Below are 24,327 nucleotides of genomic sequence, written 5' to 3'. Positions count from 1 at the left end.
AAACACAGAGAAGCAAGACCAGGATAACGCATTGTAATGTCACCTTACAGGTAAACAAGACTCGGCAATGTGAATGAGTGTGTGTGCTGCTTAAAAACTGTGTGTAATCAGTCTTGAAGCAGGATCAGCTGTGGGAGTCTAATCAGTGGAGACTTGGAGCAGGTGTGTGTGTGTGTGTGGCATGACTGAATATGTAGTACATTTACTGGCAGATTTGTAGTTTCATGAGTGAGTGTTTACCATCGACATCTGGTGGTTTGTTCATTGGTAAACATGACATAAAGCGACTTTACTAAATTAGTTGCCTTTACATAAAGCGTGGAAACCTACTGTGATTAAAACTTAAGTTGACTTTCTTTTAATAATTATGCGCATATTGCAAATCATGCAATTAAAAGCATTACCATAAACTAATTACTTTTTACAGTATACAACTAAAACCAGATGCTCCACAACTAATGTCACAGACTAAACCTCACAAAACACACATTCACTAGTTACATTTGTCTACTTGAAGCAGTGAATATGAAAGAAACTGAATGTGCAGAAAGGCTAATGGTCCGGCATAGTTTGACCTATTAAATAGGTACTCGACAGGTACTCTTTTGAAACTTAGCAAATGTGCAGCTCCTTTAAAATAAAAGAATTCATCTGTATGTATTAACCATAGAAATATGTTGGATTTTATAGCTGTATCATATTATGCTGTATACAAAATTAGAATTGCCTGGAAAAAGGGACGATAGTCTATCTGAGCACCATCTCCTCTCAAGACATGAGATATATTCAACTAAACCCTCTAAGTGCATTATGGACATTCTCTAGCGGTTAAGTTACCATAATTTGTAAATTTGTTATTGTGATGCATTATGGGATTGAATAGTTCCCCCAGATAACACCCAATTTGGCCATAGTGTGCAATTTAAGGAGTTATTTCAGACACAGTCAGTGTCCTAACCAAAAAACACAACACCACAAGCAAGGCTGACAACAACACAAGAAAACAGCTGTTTTAATCCAAATAACCAAATCATTTTTGACGTGCAGTCAGATGTCCGCTGTGCAGCCCAGTTATCCAATCAAATTATGTTTTAAAGTCAGCTGAGTTACTTGTTTTGCATCATGGATTTTTTCCATCATACTATGGATATTTGTACATCTTGTTATTGTACAAAAATTATGTAGCTCATATGAGATAAATTTAAGATGCTCTGCACAACTTGCTGTTTCAATTTAGCATGTTATGCAGCATCATACAGTAATTGTGCAAATAAATATGTAAACAGAAACATCTTGTTAAAAATTATGAACATATTGAGGTAAAAAAAAAAAATATATATATATATATATATATATATATATATATATATATATATATATATATATATATATATATATATACATGTAACAGCAGTTATAATAAATTAACTCCACTATAAAAGTCACAAATCTACTGATATCACAGTTTCCACTTGAGAATCTTGAGTTTATCACAAATTATCATGTTATGCTAATGATTACAGCAACTACAATAGCATCTAAATTTGCTGAACATGGTGAACCACAAACCATATCTGATTAATTGTCAAAGTGAGCAAAACCAAACCACCTTATAAACGATTGTAAAGAACAAAAACAGAACTCTGGGAAGAGAAATAGGGAATAACTGTGATTTTAAAGTAAATATTCAGCTGGTCAAAAAGACACTTGAGGGAAGCACCTGACTGGAATCTACATAATTTGGTTCCAGGTGCTGCTGCCGACTGCCTTGTTCACACATGTAGTCCAGCATACCTTCATCTACCAGCCTATGGCTCAGCTCTTGTGCCTGCAGGCAAGCACTTAGTGCTGTCCAGGTCTCACAAGGCCATGAAAATTCCTGACAGTTTTCATTCAGGTCACTCTCCATCCATTACTCACAGCAAAAACTGAAAATAAATAAAATAAATATAAAAACTAACTAACAATTTATTTGAAATAGTATATAACGGTGACAAAAAATATATAAAATTTTTAATATCTTACAGCTTGTTATCAATAGTTGATATATTAGGATCCATGACAATAACAGTGCATGACATACACAATATACTTATATATATTATAAGTATATAAGTGCAATTTATATTTTAATTTCTGCATATGCAATTGTATAGCTTAACATATAGCTTAGGAATAGTATATGTTAAGCTATAGGAATAGAAGATTTTAGCGGTTTTAAAACCTTGACTTTTTTCAAACCAATGTAAGCCTTGAAACCGGTTATCATTCCATGCCTAGTTAAAACATTACAAATTGAAATATTGTGTGGTCCTTCTATTTCCTATGAAACAAGTAACAATGAAAGTTCAAATAAAATGACAGAATGACCATCGAAAACTGGGAGGAAACGAGAGCAAATCAAAGCCAAGACTGAAAGTTAATGCACATCTATTGAATATTTGTCACCACACAGTGGTTGCTGAAAGAACTGCAGCAGTGTCAATTCTTCATTCTTTAACAACCTGGCCTTACCTGACACCGCAAAACATTACCTTCATTGAGATTAAACAGACTGTGCTTTAAATGAGAACATGTTCAAACAAATGAACACTCAGACAGACAGTTCGTAATGACTCTGCTTAATCAGACAGCCTTCCAGCTCAAATGTAACTAGGAAACAACAAACAAAAAACAAGTATAGACAGGGCACTACAGCATTTGAGCAACCAGACAGTTTTCTAAACCCTATATGATTTCATTTACAGCCGTTTCCTCGTCCATGCAATCGTCAGATATATACTGAACGCATCATCTGAGTTTTATTTCAACACAGTAGAAGAGCAAGATGGATTGTTTGTGCATTTACAGAGGCAGCAATGTTAAATGACAGCTTGACTCTGCTGTAGATCAGCGAGGTCATATAGGAATAGACTTGCCAGGCTCAATTTTAAATCATGAGGAAACAGTGAGCTTGATGTAGGAAAAACAAACAGTGAGAATGGATGGCTTTGCACCTATGGAAACCGAGGGGTCATGCCAGGTTTATGTCACTCTGACTTAGCGAAACACAGATAAACACTGCCATGTCAAAAAAAAAAAAAAAAAAATGCTCCAATATCTGAAATGCATGAACCAACTGGACTGACAGCGAGAGAAATGATCGCATTCAACTCCAAAAACAACACATTTTTAGGAAACAAGAAAAGATTTCAGCGTGTCACCTAAAACTTTCTTTTAGAAAGCTTACAGCTTGTCTAATGTCAAAGTCAAAGCTGTTCAGCTGCAATACTAAAGTGTTGTGAATGGAAGAGACGAGCAGAGGTTCACATAAAATCAAGCACTTTCTTGGTGTTCTGGCATCCCTTGAAAATCGACTGCTAAAGATGTGCTTCTGAACAAATTCACCATTCATGTCCGTTCATGTTTCAGGAGGCAATCTGAGAAAGTATTTGGAGCCTGGGGAATCTACCTCTGCATTAGGTTTAGTAGTTTATCAACCTGCTCCGCTCCATGAAAGGTTAAAAGTGTCTTTTATTAAATCATTTACACCAATGAAAATCAGCCCACCGTATATAATTCTGCGTCGTTAGTTATCTGCACAAATAGGAAGTTGTATAGTGGAAACAAACACTTTGATTAGTGTATATCAAATTCTGTGTTTATTCAAGACAGCGACATTTCAACCACATTTAATACTTTCAAATATGTTGTTATTTTATGTTGATTCCTTTGTCTTGCTAAGGCTAATATCAGTACTGTTTTATGCACCCTAAATAATATTTTAGCAATTCTAAAATATTAGAAATTTTTGTTTATAAAAGCATAATCCCAAATTACAGCTTGAAATGACCAACGTGTATATTTTATTGTGCTTATACACAACATTTATCTAGATAAACAGTGTACATAATTGAGTACATTTTGAAAATGAATATTTTTATCCATTTCTCAGTGAATATGGGTTTTATTTTTGGTGCATTTTAACATTTAGGGCTTATTCACACTATGTACTAGGGCTGCCCCCAAATAGTCGACTAAACTTTAGTCGATATGAAGAGGGCTTGGTCGAATACATTTTCATTAGTCGGTTAGTTGCAAAAAAAAAAAAAATCACGTGAAATTACGCAATCAAGGGCTGCGCAATCAGTGTATGACATCAGCAACGAGAGATCAACGCCTAACGCCTAAACGCCTCCACTGTATCCCTTCCACATCCACTCCATCAGAGCACATCTTTTCAAAGGCCGGCTTCATTGTGAACACGTCGAGAAGCTCCCTTCTTCCCAGCAATGTGGACAAGCTGGTGTTCCTCTCACATAATATGAAAAAAATTAAATCGAATTGAAAGCTTAGGTAAGAATGCTTAATTTCCTTTTTGTAGTGTTTCTGTTTGCTATCCGTTAGGCTATATATATATATATAAAAAAACGGGTATTTTATTTATATCGGGTAGGCTATACAAATAAATAAATACATATTATTTTTATTTTTTCGTTTTTATATAATGCAGAAGTTGTTTTTTATTCTGTTAGAAAAATTAGTCTGATGTTTTTAATTTGTTGTTTCAGGTCAAGACTCATCCGTCGTCTTAATGGCAGTTTGTGGCTTTGCTCTGATATTTTTGATTTGTATTAGTGTTCTTTAAATTATTTGTTCCACATTTTGTCGTAAATATAGTTGTTCTAAACAATTCAATCATAATTAGGCTGTTAATTTGTTTCTTTTTTTATTCTAAGTTTTGGCGTTGTGCGATGTGCATTTATTAAGTTGTTCGTTTTTGTTAATTTTCCTTTTGAACAATATAAAAATTACATAAATTTTAATTTTCCACTGTATTTAAAAAAAAAAGTATTTTAAAAACAGTGTATTTTAAAAAAAACTGCGTTTTTGCTACAGTATTTATTTATTTATTTATTTTTTGCCTAGTTTTGTACTAGGCCTAAGTTGCTAATAAGTTTATTTGATTTATTTTGAAGAACGAATTTTAGTTTATTTTATTAAAAACTGTTTTTTTGTTTGTTTGTTTGTTTGTTTGTTTGTTTGACATGTAACTGTTACAGTTTGTATTTTTGATAATAAATTATTAAAATGCACAGGCAGTCTGATTGCTGTTTTTATGTCATAATTAGCCTATAACGTTCTGGTCACTGATTTTTGTGTGTAAGCACTGTATTTAAACGCTTTACTATTTCGTTTTAAGCTCTTAATTTTCGTTTTGAATGCGCTAATATCATGCTTTAGCATTTTCTGTCACGTGGAAGTGTTAAACTTCAACTTGGACTATATTCCTAGTATATACGCAAGTTATTATATTAATATCATAAATGAACGATTATTTGATTAATCGCTAAAATGCAGGAATGTTAGTCGACTAGGAATATCTTTTGTCGGGGGCAGCCCTACTATGTACAGTTGCTTTGAATCAGGCCAAAGTACGATTGTTCCCCCTCCCGTCTCTACCGACGGCCCGCACTCACATTACATTCGGGCCTGTGCACTATTACGTCATTAATGATGCGCTGTTCAATAGAGAAGCGCAGTGGAGATTTCTCTATATTCTTTTAGTCATTTGGGATGCGTTGACAGTCAAATATTTCGCCGAACAGATCCGCCACGTTTGACACTCATAAACAGTCATAAAGTCCTTGAGCTGCAGGAATTAGGAGGTTTGCTGAAGGCGCAGTTGTGGTGCAGTGAGGGGTTTGCGTCTTTAATAAACTATGACAGTTGAATTTAATTGAACAGTGAGAATGATTAATAAATCCATATGAAACAGTCCATTAAAAGTCACGTCTTGCTATCAGTTTCGTGCTTTGGCGTGTTTTGCACTTACACACAAGCGTACCACGTCAAAGCCCAAGTGAACCATGCTCAGGCACACCTCTTCCAACCGGGCAAGGGCCAACCAAGTGAACCGTGCCTGAGCCCGATTCAGCGCACTCACGCTTGGGCCTGGGCATGGTTCGGATAGCATAGTGTGAGTAATAGGTGACCTTATTTTCTTTTCGACTTAGTCCCTTTATTAATCTGGATGCCACAGCTGAATGAACCGCCAACTTATCCAGCATATGTTTTATGCAACGGATGCCCTTCCAGCTGCAACCCCCTACTGGAAACATCCATACACACTCATACATTACGGACAATTTTAGCCTAGCCAATTCACCTATACCGCATGTCTTTGGACTTGTGGGAGAAACTGGAGCACCCAGAGGAAACCCACATGGACATGGGGAAGACTCCTCACAGAAATGCCAACTGACCCAGGTGAGGCTCGAACCAGTGAACTTCTTGCCGTAAGATGATTGTGCTACCCAACTGCGCCACCGTGACAACCAAACAAAACAGATTTGTTAAACAGGTATATTTATTGAAATTATATTTTAGTCGCCAAACATCTTTAGAAAAAGAGAAATACATTTAAATTCATACAAAATATTGGAGAAAAACATACAAACTTTTTGTAATTTCTAATTTTCTAGCTTTTTGTTTCTCTAGAATTTTAATGAATGATAATCTTTTAAAAATAAGTAATTTAGGCTATACTGCTACTTGCTCATGCAAAATTAAACCCCAGAAAATATATTGTAGGCCTAGGCTATTTTAACAGCTAAAATACAGTTAGCAAATTGATTTTATTTTGAATTTTAGCTTATGGTCCTAAAATGAAAATGTAGCCTAACTTGAAAAGTTATTTAACTAGGCTTAATAAATAAATAAAATGACAGGTAGGCCTAATAGCCTAATGGTTTATGGTGGCGTTTTTACAAATGCCTACTAGGCAATTTCACAAAAGAAAAAACACTCATAGCCATAACGTAAATCTTTGTTTTTATCTTTAAAATTTTACTGCTAGTTATATAGCCCATTGAGTTGCATCTATCCACCCCAAAAGTTAACCAATTTTCACGGTAATAGCTAATTTTATTTTTTGAGGTAGGTAGACAGACTGTTTTTCTGGCTACACTATTTCCTTTAAATGTAATGTTATGACATTAGAGATTGTAACATTTGCTTTTCCCTAACATTGATAAATGATGGGTTGGTAAGGCTACGTGAAAAGTAATGACTCGGTTGTGCTGATTTAGCTATATTTATTTACCGGTTATACGAATAGTCTAACCGTGAGATAGATTGCATGTGTGGGCATAGTTTGATGTCTTTACCTAAAACGTTACACATTTATTTTATTAGAAATAAAACAAATATTTAAAAAAAAAATAAAGACAATATGATTTAAAGCTCATTTGGTGCTGAAGCCATGATCTGTCTGTGTTTATGTAAACTGTATCGTTGCATAACCTTCATTGATAAAATCAGTAAAATCGAAACTGTACATATTATTACTATAAAAAGTATATTACTGCCTTATGTCAGTAGCTTGGTCAGTAATGCAAAGTAAAAATAAATAAGTAAACAAATAATGAAAGAGACAAGAGGGACCAAAATCAGTCACAAGGTCTAGTGCCCCACTTTGGGATTAAATTACCCCCTCAGTTGTGACATCTTGGCACCGGGTCTGCCATGGAGATATGTGTCTATCAATCCATTCAGTGTGCTCAATCAACAAGGCCTAAGTTTAAAAAAAAAAGACCATTAGCAATTGTGTAACTAACCATCTTCATTATTATAACTGCAACAATCTGTTCCATCTCTGTGTATATTAAATAGATTTGATATTTTCCCAAAATTCATAGGCCACTGTTTATTGCAATTCATAGAACTAGAGTACTGTGAAATGTTTTATTCTATCATAAATCTTTATCTCTATGCCTCTATCTATTATTTGGTTGATTGCCACAGATAAACCAATGTTGTCAAAGAAAAGGAGATATCATGGACCAGCGGCCACCTTTGTAAACAAATGACTAGAAATACGTTTAGATAGTTCTAGCAGGCATGAAGCCAGGATCTTACAACATGCCTGAGCCAGTCAGAAGAAAGTTGCTTATAAAGCAATGACAACACTTTCCCAATTTAGAATACTTCCACTTGGATACGAAAGAACTTAGTGACAATTTAAGCTCCAAAAACATGTTTATGCGGATTTCCAGCTAATATAGATCCAGTCTTATATTACAGAATATGATGATTAAAAGGAAAACACTTTATAGACATGCATATTTTTATTTTAATAATGGAATTGTTTGTAAATTATAATGTTTCAGATAGATTGTTGTTTAAAAAAGGCATGTGGTTAAGGAGCCTATCTAAAATAGGATAAGTGGATAATGACAGCTGTATCAGTTATCCTGCCAGCAGAGGGAAGGAGAGAGTTGGTTAAATCTCTGCAGAAATGCACTTACACTTGCCATCATCAAAAAATATAGATAAATAATGTTTTATTTAATGTTATCATAAAAAAAATCTATCACCAATTCCATGCATACTTGTAAGTTCAACAAAAAGCTAAACCAATTATATTGATGAAAAGTTATTTTACATGATCATCTGAGACACCTTTTTTTATTAAAGTTTCAAGTCCCATCAAAAATACTTTACACGAATATACTCCTAAATCCTACCAAAATCAACTCTTTTTAGACATACATTATGCATTGAAATTTCACACTGATCCAAAAAAACCCTGCTGCATTCCAATGGTATAAATATGCCTTTGAAGTGTACTTTGGGTACACTTTTGGGTACATTATGTTATCCTGAGAACAAGCGTGGCCTTTTTAAAGGATTGTTCCAAAACAGAGATCTTAAAACTGGTTCTTTGCAATAAATGAATTCAAGAGCTACAGAAGAGGACTTGCTAACATTTCCCCCCCGCATTTTTTATTTGAGATGTAGATGGCGTACAATGATCCTAAAGTGCAATTTTGTGGGACCTAATACTATTTTATGATGTATTAAAAGAATTAAACTTTAGAAGAGATTTTTAAACCTTTGAAGGGATTTTTGGGGCCTTACAAAATTAAATATAGCCATACTGATGACTGGTGGGTGTCACGACACCTGTGTGGACAGATATCTGAAAGCTTGTCTATTTTCAGCCACATCCAGACTCATTTGAAAAGGCATTTGATTGGGTTGATCAAGCAATTAAGTTATTGCATTCAAAACACTACTTATTACTTTGCCTACTTTGGATGATCGAGTGATGTCATTGTTGCTGTTACGGTTGCCTCATTGTGTGTGTTTGGAGCTTCATCATGTAGAGTCGCAATTTCCAATTTTATGATAAAATACATCCCCTTTCTTCTAATATCTGCCTTTCCTACTGAGGGTGAACAAGCATTCACTTCTAGCTTTAGCCTGCTAGAAACTACTGGTTTCTTTCACTTACTGTCTTTGCTCTTCACCCTGTACAATGTTGCTTGTGTCTCTATCCTTTAGTGCAGGAGAACCATCAGTGGATGTGTTGGAGCTGGAGCTGGAAGCACGAATCCGTGACCTCGAGATGAAACGAGCACACCTCCGGGAAAAACGGGCCTCGCTCGATGTCCCTTAGGCTGCAGCTAGCTCATCTGAGGTAAGCGATACAATCTCAACACTCTGTGCACCTCTATCCTCTATGTTTCTCTCTGTCCAGGCCCAGCGCACCGAGGACAAGGTTTGCCTGGGGGTTGTTCACTCTGGCACCGGGCTACCGTGGCCACTGGGTGCAACTGCGAAGAGTGCATACCAGGTCAGAGCCAGAACATCTCCTCGTCCTGTGTTTGAGATCCCCACGGACAACCGTTTTACCCCCTTTCACAAGATGGGTCGTGACATCGCAGTTAACGGCGATTCCATCGTTCACCACGTGCGCACTGCTATTACTAAAGGTAACAATGTGCACTCACTACTTTCCCGGTGCCCGTGTTAAGGATGTTGCTGTCCTTGCTAGCTGCCATTTTCTTGGTTTCCTGCTCATTCATAATCAAATAAGATTTGTTTATTCTATAGTACTTGTGTATTCAACTAAACACTCCAGCATTGAGGCAAGTGTCTTACCCAAATCTGAACAACAGTGGTCACAAGAGACAGTTACTGTAATAAAAGGTGGAAACAAGGGAAAGTATGAGAACATCTGTCAGTATGAGAGTCACTCCACATACACCTCCATAAGGTTAATGTTAATTTAAACATTTATTTAAACTCAAATTTACTGCTTCAACACAAAATCTATGAAGATAGGAGCCAACTTGGGATGTTTGCCATTTTGCTTGGTCTTTATCAACCAAATAATAGCTATTATCAGACTCTCTGTGTTGTTTTTTACAACTATTCCTTTTCCAAAGTCCTTATCGCAACAGGTTTCAACACATAAAGAAACAACACACTTGCTAATAACTTCTTTAGCAGCTGGGGGATTTTAGAAGTTTCAAAAAGAGGACCGCTAATCCCTGCAGGTTTTCACAAAGTGGCTTGTACAAACCGTTTCATTGCCAGGATGCTGGTTTCAGGGTTCAGGGAAAGATCACATTACTTCCAATGGCTGAAATCAGAGGAGGCAGCATTGAGCCTGTGAGATGTGAGCCTCTAAACAGCTGAGGGGTCACTGCTCTCTGTGTTCACCCTCACACATTCGTAAGCCGTCTCACACGTGCACGCAACTCCCCCCTGGATCTGTTCTTTGAACGTTTCGTTTTTAGATATTTCCACAAAGGCATTTCACAGTTGCCCAGTTTATTTAAGGACACTTTGCTGTACCTTCTCTGACAATGAAATGCATTTTGAAAATACACCATTGGCTGTCACATCTATGCTGTTGATGAAATGTTCTCAGTGTTACACTATCGGTTACACTTTGTTTTGCTGCTCCCATTTAGACATTCTGTTGACTATTTTAACAGTTCCCAAAACAGTCTACTAACTCTCTTATTAGAGTAACACTGGCAGACAGTTAGAATTTCTTATAGTGAATATAGATGGAGTGAATATAGATATAAAATGAGGGTTAGCAGACATTAACCAAGCTGTTCTGCTAAATTTGTAAGTTAACATGCTGTAAAGCAGTTACATTGTAAGTGTTGGTCATCAAAAGGGGAGCATCAAAATAAAGTGTTACCATGTTATCAGAGAAACATTGTTGCCTTAGCTTATAAACAGGGCCGAGTATGTGTGATCTGCATGCTTAATAATTTGGAGGGCTACACCTGTAAGGTTGATGACAGATCCCATAAAATTATGACCATTACCAGGAATCCTCGGCAGTCTTTGGATGGCTTCGAAGGACCACGATGGTACTGCTGCCACAAACAAAAGGTTGTGAACATTCAAATGTATGCCGAAAGTTTTCAGGAGGCCAGGAGGCTGCTGCCCTTCTCCTTAGGTTTTATTGCAAGGTCTCAAGTAAGTCAAGCAATCTGCTCAGGACGAGCCATCTAACCTATCTTTAGCCACTGCAAGCAAGTGAATGGAGAGCCTGACTTATCTTCACTGCTGTCATCGAGGCTGCCAGTATTTTTAGGGGACAGCAGCAGCTGCAAAAGCATTTAACGGTCTTCTACGAACAATGACACTAGGGGTGTCTCAGGACTAAACACCACAGAGTTTGTGGGACCGCTGGAGCATTCAAAGGAAAGCGGTCTGATAAAATTAAAAACATCTTAAAAGGGGCACGTAGGAGCCTTGGCAAAATGGACAGGTGACACGGAGTAGATGTTAATGAGGAAGACATACCACAACAAATCTACGAAAGTGGAAAAGGATTATTCGGTGAAAAACAAAATACTGCTGGAAGGGTGGTGAAGCAGAAGAAGCTGGTCACAACGGAATGTATATTGACAGTTGTCTCTGAGGACCGAACAGAGGTAGGACATGTTTATGTTACAAAGAGCAGTTTCCCTGAGGTCAAAGGTCAGTCTTATTAAATTAGGAGCACAAACAAGAGGTTAATCCCCTTTTAAAGTCCTGAGGGAAACTGGATTGCTGATGTTATACAATAATCCCAGTTGGTGGTATAATACAAATATCCACATTCCCAGTGTTTATGATGAGATCTTCAATGAGTTTTCAGTCTATATTTAAACGCAATTAGGGAATTAGTGTGTTTAAGACTTTTCAATTGTTGGCAGATTCTTGCAAGGTTGTTTTGCATGTTGTTTTATTGTCTTGTTCATAGCGTGGCACAAACTTCAACATAAAGAATGATAAATAACTAGAAAATGTTTAAGGTTTTGAAGAGGATACTTGGATCCCCGGATCAATTTCTGTGGGTTAGTTGTGCGTCATAGATTCCCAGGATTAGCGATTCATGAGTTGTGGTATCCTAAAGCAGATAAACTAGCCATAGCATATAAACATCTCCTGCAGATCGCACAGGCCAAACTTGCAGCGTGATTGAATTTGAGAAGCCACAAATAAAAAAATTCATATGAGGACATGGTAAACCAATATGCTTTGGATTACCTCATGTGCAACAAAGGATGTTTTCAGGGGAATACATTGCTTAATAGTACAGAGCAAGAACTTCTTGAATCAAATGAAAAACAAACCAATTTTGACAATGACATTTAAAAGCTAAATTTGTCAGTGCATTTGCTAGTGCAAGGCATGTAAGGGAGGCATAGAATATTTTGACTGAGGTCCCCATGGGGTGTGTCCTGCGCGAGTGTGTGAGACCTGTGTTGTATGTGCACGCGTGTTGTGTGGTGCGCTTTGTGATACCTGACACATGCCCTCTCACAGGTCTTTATTTAGGGCATACTATATAAAGCACTTTCCCATTGAAATACAGCACCAGCTGTGTTAGTTATGTGTTGTGGTCACTGTTGCAATAGGGCTAAAAGACTATTCGCCATCTATATGGGTGGCTTGCGCTATTTTCTCATAAAGCATAAAATCTGAGAAGGTTTTAAGCATTTAGTCCTTTTGTTCAAAAGAATCATTTCGTAATTGAGAGAGCCAAAATTATTAAACTCTACTAGTAAACAAAAACGCAGTGTCAACAAACAGTTTTAATCAGCAATTAATTAAGAGGTTATAATTAAACCTCTATACCCTATTTTTTCTTGTTTTTCTGAGGAGATTCTACTATTATAGGTCACTTCAGGTGGCTTATAGACAACTAATTTAAAGCTAATGACTAATGACTCATCATGATTTGCTCTGGACTAAATAATTTGTTAGACACCAAACTTTCACTGCAGCTATTTTAAAGTGCACTCACACTATGCTATCCGAACAGTGCCCAGGCGTGTTTCCCGTTTTTTTTTCTTCACAAATTTGAGTGCTCCGAATCGGGCCCAGATGCGGATCAGTTGGCCATCCCTAACCTGGTTGGAGGAGGTGTGCCAGAGCGCGGTTCGGTTGGGCTTTGGCACGGTACGCTTGTAGTGTGAATGCAAATTATGCCTGAGCCTGAAACTGAAGACACAATGTCACTTTTAAGGGCACTGTTTCATATGGATTTATTGATTATTCTTACATTTCAATAAACGCAAACTGTCGTAGTTTATTAAAGACGCAAACCTCTTGCTGCACCTTCAGCAAACCTCCTAACGCCTGCAGCACGAGGACTTTTATGATAATTTATGAATGTCAAAAGTTGTGGATCTGTTCTGCAAATTATTTGACTGCGTGCCACTGCATCCCAAACGACTAAAAATAATATAAAACAATAGAACTAAAGCAATGTCCACTGTGCTGAGTGAGAGCGCTTCTCTTCATTTTAAATTGAACAGTCGCATCATCAATGACTAAAGCATTATCAGGTTCGATAGTTAAAGATGCAGTGTGAGTGCAGGCCATCGGGGGAGAGGGGAGGGGGACAACTGCGCTTCGGCATGATTCAAGGCAACTGTACCTTGTGAGAGTACACCCTTAGGGAGCATTAAGCAAACTGACAGAAATAGCTGAAATTTAACATCTCTAATGGTCTGTTCACACTAAGAACAAGAACTAAAAAGATTACTATAAGTGTGCATGTGATGTACTATATTGTTGTATATTTTAAAGGCATTCCACAGTTCTCTTGTCTGCTGCTTTAAATGACTGTACTTTTGAAAGCAGTTTTGCTGTCAATGTGTTTTTTGTTCCATTATCTATTGGGATTTTTTTTTTCTGAAAGTAATCATGACAATATTGTTCTGCATGGTTAAAATTGTGATATTCTCTACTATCCTTTCAACTTTATAACAAGTTCTAGAACTAATTTATTAGCATTATAGCTATCACTCTTGATATGACCAAGCCAGGTTAAAATAATTTAAAGATTAAAATGTCCTAAAATGTTTTTAAATCACAATGCATCCTATTTTTTTTTTACATTGATTCCTCAATATCTCTCACAACCTTCATATTTAAATACACTCTCAGAACTACAGGTTAAAAAAGGCCATCTTTGAGGTGGTACGTTTTTTGTACACTGATTGTGCTATTATGAACCAAATGTTAACCTTTTAAAAAGAAAGTGCAACAGTGACAGCTTTTATACCTTTATTTCTAAGACTAAAATATTATAAAATGTATGAAGCTGCTGGAGGTTATCAAAGCCTAAATTAAACATATTTTTCTTTGTTATGATTCAGACTTACTTGATAAACAGCTGGACAACCAAATTCTCCAGAGCAATAAATAGACTGAATGCCTGTAGCCTGTCAATCTGAGTGGAGGTTGGCAAGCGAGAAGGGATGGATGTGTTTGGTGGAGCACCACGGTTCCTGGCATACCCTCGGCCTGTGGTTGTACAGAGTGGCACAGATGCAGTTCTGAAATGTCAGATCGGCGGAGATCCCAGACCTGCCGTTATATGGGAAAGAAACAATGAGAAGATTCATCCAGAGGGCAGATACCGGGTGTTTGAGGATGGAAATGTCTACAACCTTATAATAACTTCAGTGACAATGGAGGACAGTGGGCAATACATCTGCAAGGCAAAGAACTGCATTGGAGAGACTTATGCAGCAGCCACTTTAAAAGTAGAAGGTGAAGCACAGGAGATGGAAGTTCGGGAGGAAAACAAGCCACGCTTTCTTATCAAACCCCTCTCAACTAGGGTTGGACGAGGAGAAGATGCCATGTTCTCCTGTAAGCTGTGGGGAAACCCTAGACCAGAAGTAATGTGGGAGAAGGATGGTAAGAAGTTGAATGAGATCTTTGAGAGCACACATTTCTCCATCAGCTATCAGGATGGAGGGTGGTTCCAGCTGAAAATTTTCAAGACGAGAGCACCAGATGGAGGGGTGTATACGTGTAAGGCCAGGAATGAATTTGGAGAGAGTCTGGCAGGGGCTGTGCTGTTAGTGGATGCTGGACCAGGACATGAAGATGAAGGCAACCGTAATGGATACACTAACGGCCACTGGAAAGCACATCAGGGGAAACAAAGAAGTGGTAGACAAGTTGCGACCAGGCTGAAAGATGACCCATTACCTAATTCAGCCAAAGTAAAAATGTTTGCAGTGACAGAGGGGAAACATGCAAAGTTTCGATGCTATGTAACAGGAAAGCCAAAACCAGAAATATTATGGAGGAAAGATGGGAAACTTATCTTGTCTGGAAGACGGTACCTATTGTATGAAGACAGAGAAGGTTACTTCACACTTAAAGTTCTCTACTGCAAGCAACAGGACAATGGAGTTTATGTCTGTTCTGCTTCAAACACTGCAGGACAAACACTAAGTGCTGTACACCTCATCGTCAAAGGTAAAGTTATCTGAATTGAAATGTGAAACTTGCCGTTCAATACAAAAACAAGACTGGCATACACTTATATAGTCCAATACAATTGTGTTGCTGTCTGATGTGTCAAGCATTTGGTCCCCTAATAAGCAGTAAGTTTTATGATGATTCAGTTGTAGGAAATGCATCAAGGGAGCTTTAAAATGACCTGACAAGGCCAAACTCATTAACATGAAATAGATTCCATCCAGTCCTACAGTATATCTGCAAAGTCGCTTAGGCTTTGAAAGGTCTGAGGCTCACACATGTGATAGAAATCTCTGGAGACAAGCTCAAATTTCTCACATGGACCATCAAACAGTCAAAACTGATTGCTTTGCATGACTATATCGTATCAGAGCCAGGCAACACCAAACATCCTAAAAGGGTTTCAAGTTACCAAGGCTAAACTAAAGGTATGACTTCTGAAGCCAGCATGAAGGCAGAAAACACATAATGGGATTTTATATTGAATCCACAAAGTTTTGTCTATATTCTGTAAACATACAATTATCTGTATTTCTCTAATATATTTACAGTATTTCAAGATCTTTTATACTTTTAAACAAGACAAATACCAATTATTTAGTTTTTTTCAGTATATATAACACAAACTGATTTTTTAGGAAAACAAATTTACCCAAGTAATTTTACAAAACATATTGAGTCAAGTCACAGAAAGCAATATCAACAAAATTGGTATAAATTCCATGCATGAATATCCTGACTGAGACTAGCATATGCTAGCGCTGGTCTTAAAGATTCATAGATATATACACTAGATATCGCATAAGGACCCGAGTATGCATCAATAGCGCTGCCACATTTGTACAGTCCTCCCAGGACAATAGTTATTCAACCACACTAGTCAATACTAAAGCCAATGTAAAGATGCTGGACTTTAGCGCTGTGTATGGGTGGACCAACGGGAAAACTTATGATTATAAGTAACATATGAATAACATATGAATAAGTGTATATATCTCTGGCTCTGGATGGCCAGTCCTCCACTGCACCTTGGTCTCAAATTCGTTTCAAAGGAGCACTACCCTATGCTAAAATGGCAGCTCTATTGATGCATTCTTTCCATTAGACAACAATAGCATAGGCGACATTTAATGTAATTATCTATTTTAAAGGTTAACAAACATAGTCATGTAGACCATAAGCAAAATGCACAGTTGATAGGTATAATAACTCTGGTGATGCTAACTAAGGTTGTTCCATGGTGGGATCACCAGCGTATTAGCATCTAAAATACAACATATGATGGCCATTGTCAACTGGGAAGGTATTTTATATTTTGCAAACATATTTCTTTAAGGATAATTTATCTCTATTCATTACTGACTTTTTTTTTCCTTTGGAATTTTTTTTTTTTTTTGTAACAACAGAGCCACCTGTTCGATTTAAGCAACCATTGAATGACTTGCAAGTATGGGAAAGGGACTTGGCTGTTCTTGAGTGTGAAGTTCCTGAGGACTCTGTTCCAATCACATGGTACTTAGAAGACAGACGACTGCAGCCTGGAGCCAAATATGGGATGGAAGAGTGGGGGACAAAGCGTCGACTAACAATTCGTGATATTGGAGTTGATGATGATGGGATTTATCTCTGCGAGATGGCTGATGGGGGCAGAAGTATTGCTGAGGTAGCAGTCAAAGGTAAAAAAACCTAAAAACTTCAGCATCTGCCATCACCTGTCAGGGAAAACAATCGCTAAATCGCATTTGCTTCTGTATAATTTAACTGACTTTAACTGCAAACTTGGTCTCTTCAAGGCACAATTGTAAGAAAGCTGCCACGAAAAGTTGACGTTCTGGAGGGGGAAAATGCAGCATTCTGCGTGGAAGTAGAGGAAGAAGAAATGGACATTCATTGGTACAAAGATGGAACAGAGCTGAGAGAGACTCACCAGACCATTCTCAAATCATTTGGAAGAACCCACATTTTGGTCTTTGTAAACACCACACCACAAGACTCTGGTTTGGTCATGTTTTACGTTGGTAGATCAAAAACATCATCTCAGCTACGTGTTAAAGGTAAAAATAAAATGTGTAAAATGTGTTTACAACTATTAATCTCAAACACTTCCAATTCAGAATGTATAGCTAATTTCAATTAACCTCCTCTACCTCTGTGGTAATTTCAGCGGCAAGGCACTGTCCACCAAGCTGTCCTATAGGGGTACAAATAAACACAGAAAGAGCAAATGCAGCTCTTCTTTCCTGGTTTCCAGCACAAGACTCTCGAAAGAATCCACCTTCAGGATATATTATTGAACGACAAGAGGTTGGCTCACAAGAGTGGCTTCAATGTTTGACCACAGACTCTGCAACCTCAGTGGAGATTCTTGGTGACAGTGTTCCATGCGAGGCAGATTACAGATTTCGGATATGCAGTGTCAACAAATATGGAAGAAGTGGAAATGTAGAGTTCCCTCGAGCAGTTCACCTTGGTATGTTTCTTAATGAGGTTGACCATTCAATACATGTCAAGAAAACACTAACAAATTTAATATTCCATGTTTTTAGTTCCAGTTGCAAGAATCCAGGCACCTTTACAAGATGCTTTAGTGCCAGAGGGCCAGGATGCCTGCTTTACCATTGAGCTCTCTGCCTCAGTTATAGGCACTTGGTTCCTAAATGGAAATCAGCTTCAAGACGATGAACGTTTCTCCATAAGGCGTTCACGTACGCACCAGTCCTTACGCATCCGGGGGGTTCGAGACACAGATAATGGAGCAGAGATCACTTTCATTGCTTATGGAATTCGCGATTCTGCTGCTCTGTATATACAAGGTGGAAACTTAACTTTGATTTTCATGCACTTAAGAATCATTTATGAGCACATCATATTACTAATTGTCATGTTATTCTCATATGTCTTACAGCTCCACTTGTAAAGTTCACTCCACTTTCTGAAATGGATCGAAATAAATTTGTAGAGGTTGGCAACCCTATAGTGCTCTACTGTGAGCTGTCAGACCCTGAGGCTCCAGTTCGGTGGTACAAGAATGGTGTTGAACTTCAATCCATGGAAGGTCTGCATATCCAATCAGAAGGAACAATGAGGAGGATTGTCATCCAATCAGCAGAATTCTCCCACTCAGGAGTTTATAGCTGTGATGCTATTGATGACGTCATCAGGTTTAATGTGGAGGTGGAGGGTAAGTCATTTTTGTTCTTATTTGTTATTTCTGCGTGCGTAAATCACTAGAATAAAGGTATTTATTGATAACTTTAATTGCATAGTATTATTCAAAATTATATGAAGAAAGCCTGACAATGCAATGTTGCACTTGCACTTCTCCAAAGTTTACCAAATAATGCTAAATCAAATCACATATAGCCCCACCAGTGAGGTTCTCAGTTGTTCCGGAGGGCAAGAGGAACAAATCAATAGAAGTAGGTACAACGATAGCACTGCAATGTGAGCTCTCAGACCCAGTTGCCCAGGTCTCCTGGTACAAGGATGGTGTGAAACTTCTACCACAAAGTGGAGTAGACTTCAAATCTGTGGGCACAAAGAGGGAACTTGTTGTCCAGTCAGCTGAATTTTACCACTCAGGGGTGTACAGCTGCAAGACAAGAGGTGATGCTGTTCACTTCAGTGTGGATGTTAAAGGTGATTTACATTTTTACTAGTGAAATACATTTTACTTTTTTACTCAACTAACACTGACAAGCCAATGCCAAAGTAAATTAAGACAGCACAGATGTTTTAATATATTTTTTAATTAAATTGAAAAGGTGAGAACTAAAACACTCTAAAATATCCGTAGCCCCACCTGTGAGGTTCTCAGCTGTCCCTGAGGTTAAGCGGAGAAAGTGCATTGAAGCAGGCTGCCCCATTACTCTGCAGTGTGAGATTTCAGACTCTGCTGCACAAGTCCAGTGGTATAAAGATGGGAATCTTGTAGAATCTGGAGTAGACATCAATTCAGATGACTGCATGAGAACTCTCAGTATTCAGTCAGCACACCCATCTCACGCCGGTGTGTACAGCTGCACAACAAAGGATGATGTCCTCGAGTTTCATGTGGAGATAAGAGGTGACTTTGCAATCGTTTTATCCTGACTTACAAATTAACTGTATTGTCTTGCGATTACGCTACTAACAATCACTGCTTTCAGTGTTGCCCTTTTGTCAAATTCTTGTCAAGTATTGTTTCAAGGATTTGTTTTTACTTTTGTTGCACAGTACCTGTCTCAATTTTGTTCTGCTTTTTAAAATGCTTTTGTTTTACAAGTTTAGATTATCTTTCCAGACATGGTCTTGCATTATTTTTATCCGTTAAATGTTATCTTAAAGCAATAGGTCTTTTATTCTGGATAATTTCTTGTCATTCTTGATTCTGACATAAACCATCATCTATAGCTGCACCGGTGAGGTTCTCAGCTGTACCGGAAGCTGGGAAGAATATATGCACCGAAGCTGGTGGCCACTTTGAACTCTGCTGTAAGGTATCAGACCCGGCAGTCCACGTCAGCTGGTTCCACAATGACACACAGCTTCAGCCTGAGACTGGTTTGGATGTTCAGTCAGAGGGAGAAGCAAGGACTCTGATAGTCAATCCAGCTGAGCCAAGACATTCTGGATTGTACCGCTGTGAAACATCAGACGACTCTGTCCAGTTCACTGTGGATATCAAAGGTGATTTGTGACTTTTTGAGAAACCTGTACATCCAGTAACACATTTGCAAAACTAGAAGCAAACTAACAATCAAGCTTTTCTTGTTGTCTGCGTCTTTTAGCATTGCTGTTATGGACATGCCTCTCACCATTGCATCCAACTTATGGGCAGAGATTTGATACAAATGTTACATGTTGTGCATTATTTTATTTAACTTGCTTCTTGGCAGATGGTCTGAGAAATCACACATAGGCAGTCTAGATAACTTTAAAATAAAGGCTATTAATTCTGTATATTCTTTAATAATGAACGGATCATCTTTAGACCCACCGGTGATGTTCTCAGCATTACCAGATACTGTGAAGAACCGGCTGATTGAAGCAGACAACTCCACTGATTTGTATGGTGAGATCTCAGAGCCAAATGCCAAGGTGTGTTGTTACAAGGATGGTGTAGAGCTCGTCTCAAAAAGTCAGCCTCATATCAAATCGGAGTGTACCAGGAGGACGTTAGCTGTCAAGACAGCACAGCCCTCTAAATCTGGATGGTACGACTATGTGAGAACGGGTGATGTCTTCCAGTTTAATGTACAAGACCAAGGTGATTTTTAAATATTTGCTTCTAATCTACTTAATGTTTTTTGTGTGACGACTAACAGCTGTGTGCTCTATGTAGCTTTTTATTCTTCTTTTATTCTGAATGTATTCTGAAAATGTTACTGGGTACATGTCATTGGCTTCATCGGCCATAATTAGTTCTGTCTTTATAAGTATAGAAAATTAGTCATTTACACTGAATAAAGCATTCCTCTGTCAATGGTCACCTGTAGTGTCACCGACCATTTTGGCTGATCCTGAAGTTCAGAAGACCAAATTCGTTGAAGAAATGGAATCCGTTGTTCTACCTTATGAGATCTCAGACCCTGCTCCATATGTCAGCCAGACAAAAGAAGAGAAGGTCATGCTTCCTCAATCAAAACCCGAACCTGAATTAGAATCTAATTCTGATTTTGATCCTGAATCTAAACATGAAGTTCACTTAGATGCATCAAGAGGAGCTTTAATCATCCACTCACCCGAGACATCTCTTGTTAAAGTAAAATGCCCAAAGACACCAGAGGATCCCATCCAGTTTGAAATGGACCAAGGTGGTTTGCCACTTATTTGTACGCCATTCTGTATTTGGAGCACTGTCATGGCTGAAGCAAGTCAGTTATTGTTTTCTTTGTGGCTTTTCTAACAGCAGAGCTGTCTCACTATGAGGTGTTCAGTGGTGAGATCTATGATGACTCTGTCCAGTGCACTTTGGATACAAAAGGTGATATAATGCTACCTCAACTCAAGCATTTAACCCAGTGCCTCTGTGCCACTAACAAGGACGTTTTAATTATCCAGTGGTTCTTCCTGGAGATGTTGGTTCCCTGCATCTTGGTTACCTACCCAAAAAAGCTCCCAAAACTAACCCATGCTATAATGTCTTTATCCAACATCAGTTGGTCTGCAAGTCTTCTAAACTAACTCATTTTGTAGACTCACATGTCTTCATTCTTCATTGAAGCACATTTAATTTCAACTTATACAGTTCACCGTCAACATTTGCTTGAGTCATCTTGTTCATGTGTCATTCAGAATCATCATCACAATTGAGGTGCTTGAAATATAGAGCTCTGAAAAATAGAATGAATGATTGAGTGACTGAAGTTGGTGATCTGACTTCTTGCGTAATCATGTTTTGTTTTTAATGTGTGTTTTAACCACTGTTTGACTTGTTTTTAGACCAATATGTGACATGGTCATCTCTTGTACTTTACAATCTTGAAATACTCTTAAATAACAAGTAAACAAAATTACATCTTGAAAAGCTTTTCTGACTATGAAGACACAAAAGTACTTCAACTTCTCTTTCTGTAAACCACTCAACTATAGAAGAGTTTCCGAGAACACCAGGAACTGAGGCTGAGATTATATCTGAAAAAGAGAACAACAAAATAACAGCAGAAAGATCTGGAGAAAAGATCCAGTGGGAGACTCCAGTGTCAATTCCCACAACTTTCAGGTTGACTAAAGAGGAACCACCGTCATTACCAAAGCTACAGCAACAGCTACAATCACTGGAACAGCCAGGGATACAACCAATGACCCAACCACAGTTGCAGTCAATTCCACAACAACAGCTGCAGCCAATGCTGCAACCACAGATACAACCAATGCTACAACCACAAATACAGCCAATGCTACAACCACAACAACAATCTGTGCCACAATCAGAGCTGCAACCACAGATACAACAAGTTCTACAATCACAACTACAACAAATGCCACAACTAATGCAACAAGCACAAATACAACCAATTCTACAACCACAGCTACATCCACAACTGCAACCAGAGTTCCACCTACAACCACATCTTCAGCAACAACTACAGCTGCAGATAACGAACCAGACAAATACTTCAATTTCTGAAGGCGGCGACTCAAATCCCATCGCAACAGAAGAGAGTGGCATGGATCAAGATGACATAGCTTTTAAGGTGGATGTTGAAGGTGATTTAAATAGTTAGCTCCATCATTCTGCAAGCAATGATGAGAGCAAAATATAAACCATTGACATGTATCACCTAACAACCATTTAATGTCATTCTTCTCTATTTGGAACCATTTACTGAATCTGAAAAACTTCAACTTACAAAGACATAGAAACAAAACAGCCCTGTTCTACAGTGTAACTGCATTTTCTTAAGTACTCCACAATAAAATCCCATCACAAAATATTAACAAAGATCATCAGACTAAAAAATGCTGTTTTTTCATTGAATCTAACTTCTAGCAGAATGCCATTTTGATACAAGCTTAAAAAAGTAATTCTATAAACACGTTAGTAGTCTATTTAGCCTAGGAAACAACATATACAATGTAATGTGTCATAACTGTAATACATGTCTCTTTTCGTATAACCTGAAATATCCCTAGCTTCAAGGACAAATTTTACATCAATTTGTGGAAAGGATGAGAGCTTGCCCATTGTTGCAGACCGTTCCAGTATACTGCTAACTGAGAACTCAGACTACACAACCCAAGAAAAACCTTTAACAGTCCAAATGGATGAGAAAACCATGACTTTCAATAAACCTACAACAAAGAAAGAGATAATCCATTCATCAGAGATGTGTTCAGAAGGAACATATCAGACTGTTACCAAGGACGAATTTCTTGCATGTCAAGAGGACGTGAAAGGTGATTTAAGACTATATATTTAACAGAATTAATGAACAAAAGCAACTAACCATGTCTGGCTTTTGCTTAAATGTTCTGTGCCCTAGTCAATCCAATGTATTCGCACTTACACTCTTGATAGATAACTGACTATAAAACATGCTTTGTCCCCTCAAAACTGAAGAAGTGGGTCATAAAGCAGAATTATTTACACAACCACTTGAAACTGAAGTTGTAAGACCCATTGAAGATGGTTCTCAAGTCCACTGGTACAAGGATGGAATACAATTCTGCTCTGAAAATGAACATGTGGTTGAACAGGAGGAAGATTTACAAAGACTGAACATTCCAGTGACAGACTTGAGTCAATCAAGGGTAGAAAGCTTCAAGACCCAGGACGATGACATAATATTTAAGGTGGATGTCAAAGGTGATTTTAAACTAGTTTAACTCCACACTGCTACATAATCAGTTTTAATCAATCAAGCATTATTAAAAAATTTTTAAATAAACAAAATGATACATTAATGGAGATAATTATACTAAAATAACAATTTAATAAAAAAATATATCGATAAAGTAGCGTATACCCATAAATTTATTGCAGTATAAACAAATATTTCTCACTGCTATGAAGCAAACACAAGCAAACCAAAAAAACTTTCTTGGCATGCATGTTACATGTTAATTATAAAGCTTGTTTATCTGTTTAGGTAAACTTATCTGCTCACATTAAAACATATTAAATTAAACCCCTTAGCTACATCCTTGCAAACTTCAACTATTCGTGAGACTGAATGGAGTGAGTCAAATGATGAAACAGACATTGCTAAATTCCCACAACCTGATGTATCGAGCACAATGGCAGAGGTGTGCTGGTACAAGGAAGTTGAGGAGCTC

At 37.7% G+C, this 24,327-nt stretch overlaps 1 protein-coding gene across 50 annotated transcripts in view; it reads left to right on the top strand.

Annotated features, from left to right (window-relative positions):
- The first annotated feature begins 11,463 nt into the window (after positions 1-11,463).
- obsl1b (obscurin like cytoskeletal adaptor 1b) overlaps positions 11,464-24,327 on the top strand; it is a 39,580-nt gene continuing 26,716 nt past the window's right edge. For 16 of the 50 annotated variants that reach the window (XM_087268315.1, XM_087268313.1, XM_087268312.1 and 13 more), the window contains exons 1-10: positions 11,464-11,729; positions 14,448-15,564; positions 16,974-17,243; positions 17,361-17,621; positions 17,732-18,037; positions 18,114-18,380; positions 18,473-18,748; positions 18,931-19,206; positions 19,364-19,633; positions 19,960-20,235. In XM_087268315.1, the coding sequence (XP_087124441.1) occupies positions 14,550-15,564; positions 16,974-17,243; positions 17,361-17,621; positions 17,732-18,037; positions 18,114-18,380; positions 18,473-18,748; positions 18,931-19,206; positions 19,364-19,633; positions 19,960-20,235 (3,217 nt within the window). In that variant the 5' untranslated portion in view covers positions 11,464-11,729; positions 14,448-14,549. Of the gene's footprint in view, positions 11,730-14,447; positions 15,565-16,973; positions 17,244-17,360; positions 17,622-17,731; positions 18,038-18,113; positions 18,381-18,472; positions 18,749-18,930; positions 19,207-19,363; positions 19,634-19,959; positions 20,236-20,539; positions 20,816-21,044; positions 21,363-21,457; positions 21,533-24,327 lie in introns of all 50 variants that reach the window. The other 34 variants (XM_087268291.1, XM_087268289.1, XM_087268287.1 and 31 more) reach the window with 6 other exon arrangements.

This window comes from Danio rerio, chromosome 9 (assembly GCF_052040795.2).
Source record: "Danio rerio strain M-AB ecotype USA chromosome 9, GRCz13ab, whole genome shotgun sequence".
Taxonomy (NCBI): domain Eukaryota; kingdom Metazoa; phylum Chordata; class Actinopteri; order Cypriniformes; family Danionidae; genus Danio; species Danio rerio.
Note: the sequence above shows the minus strand (reverse complement) of the source record. Positions and strands in the feature narration are given on the sequence as shown.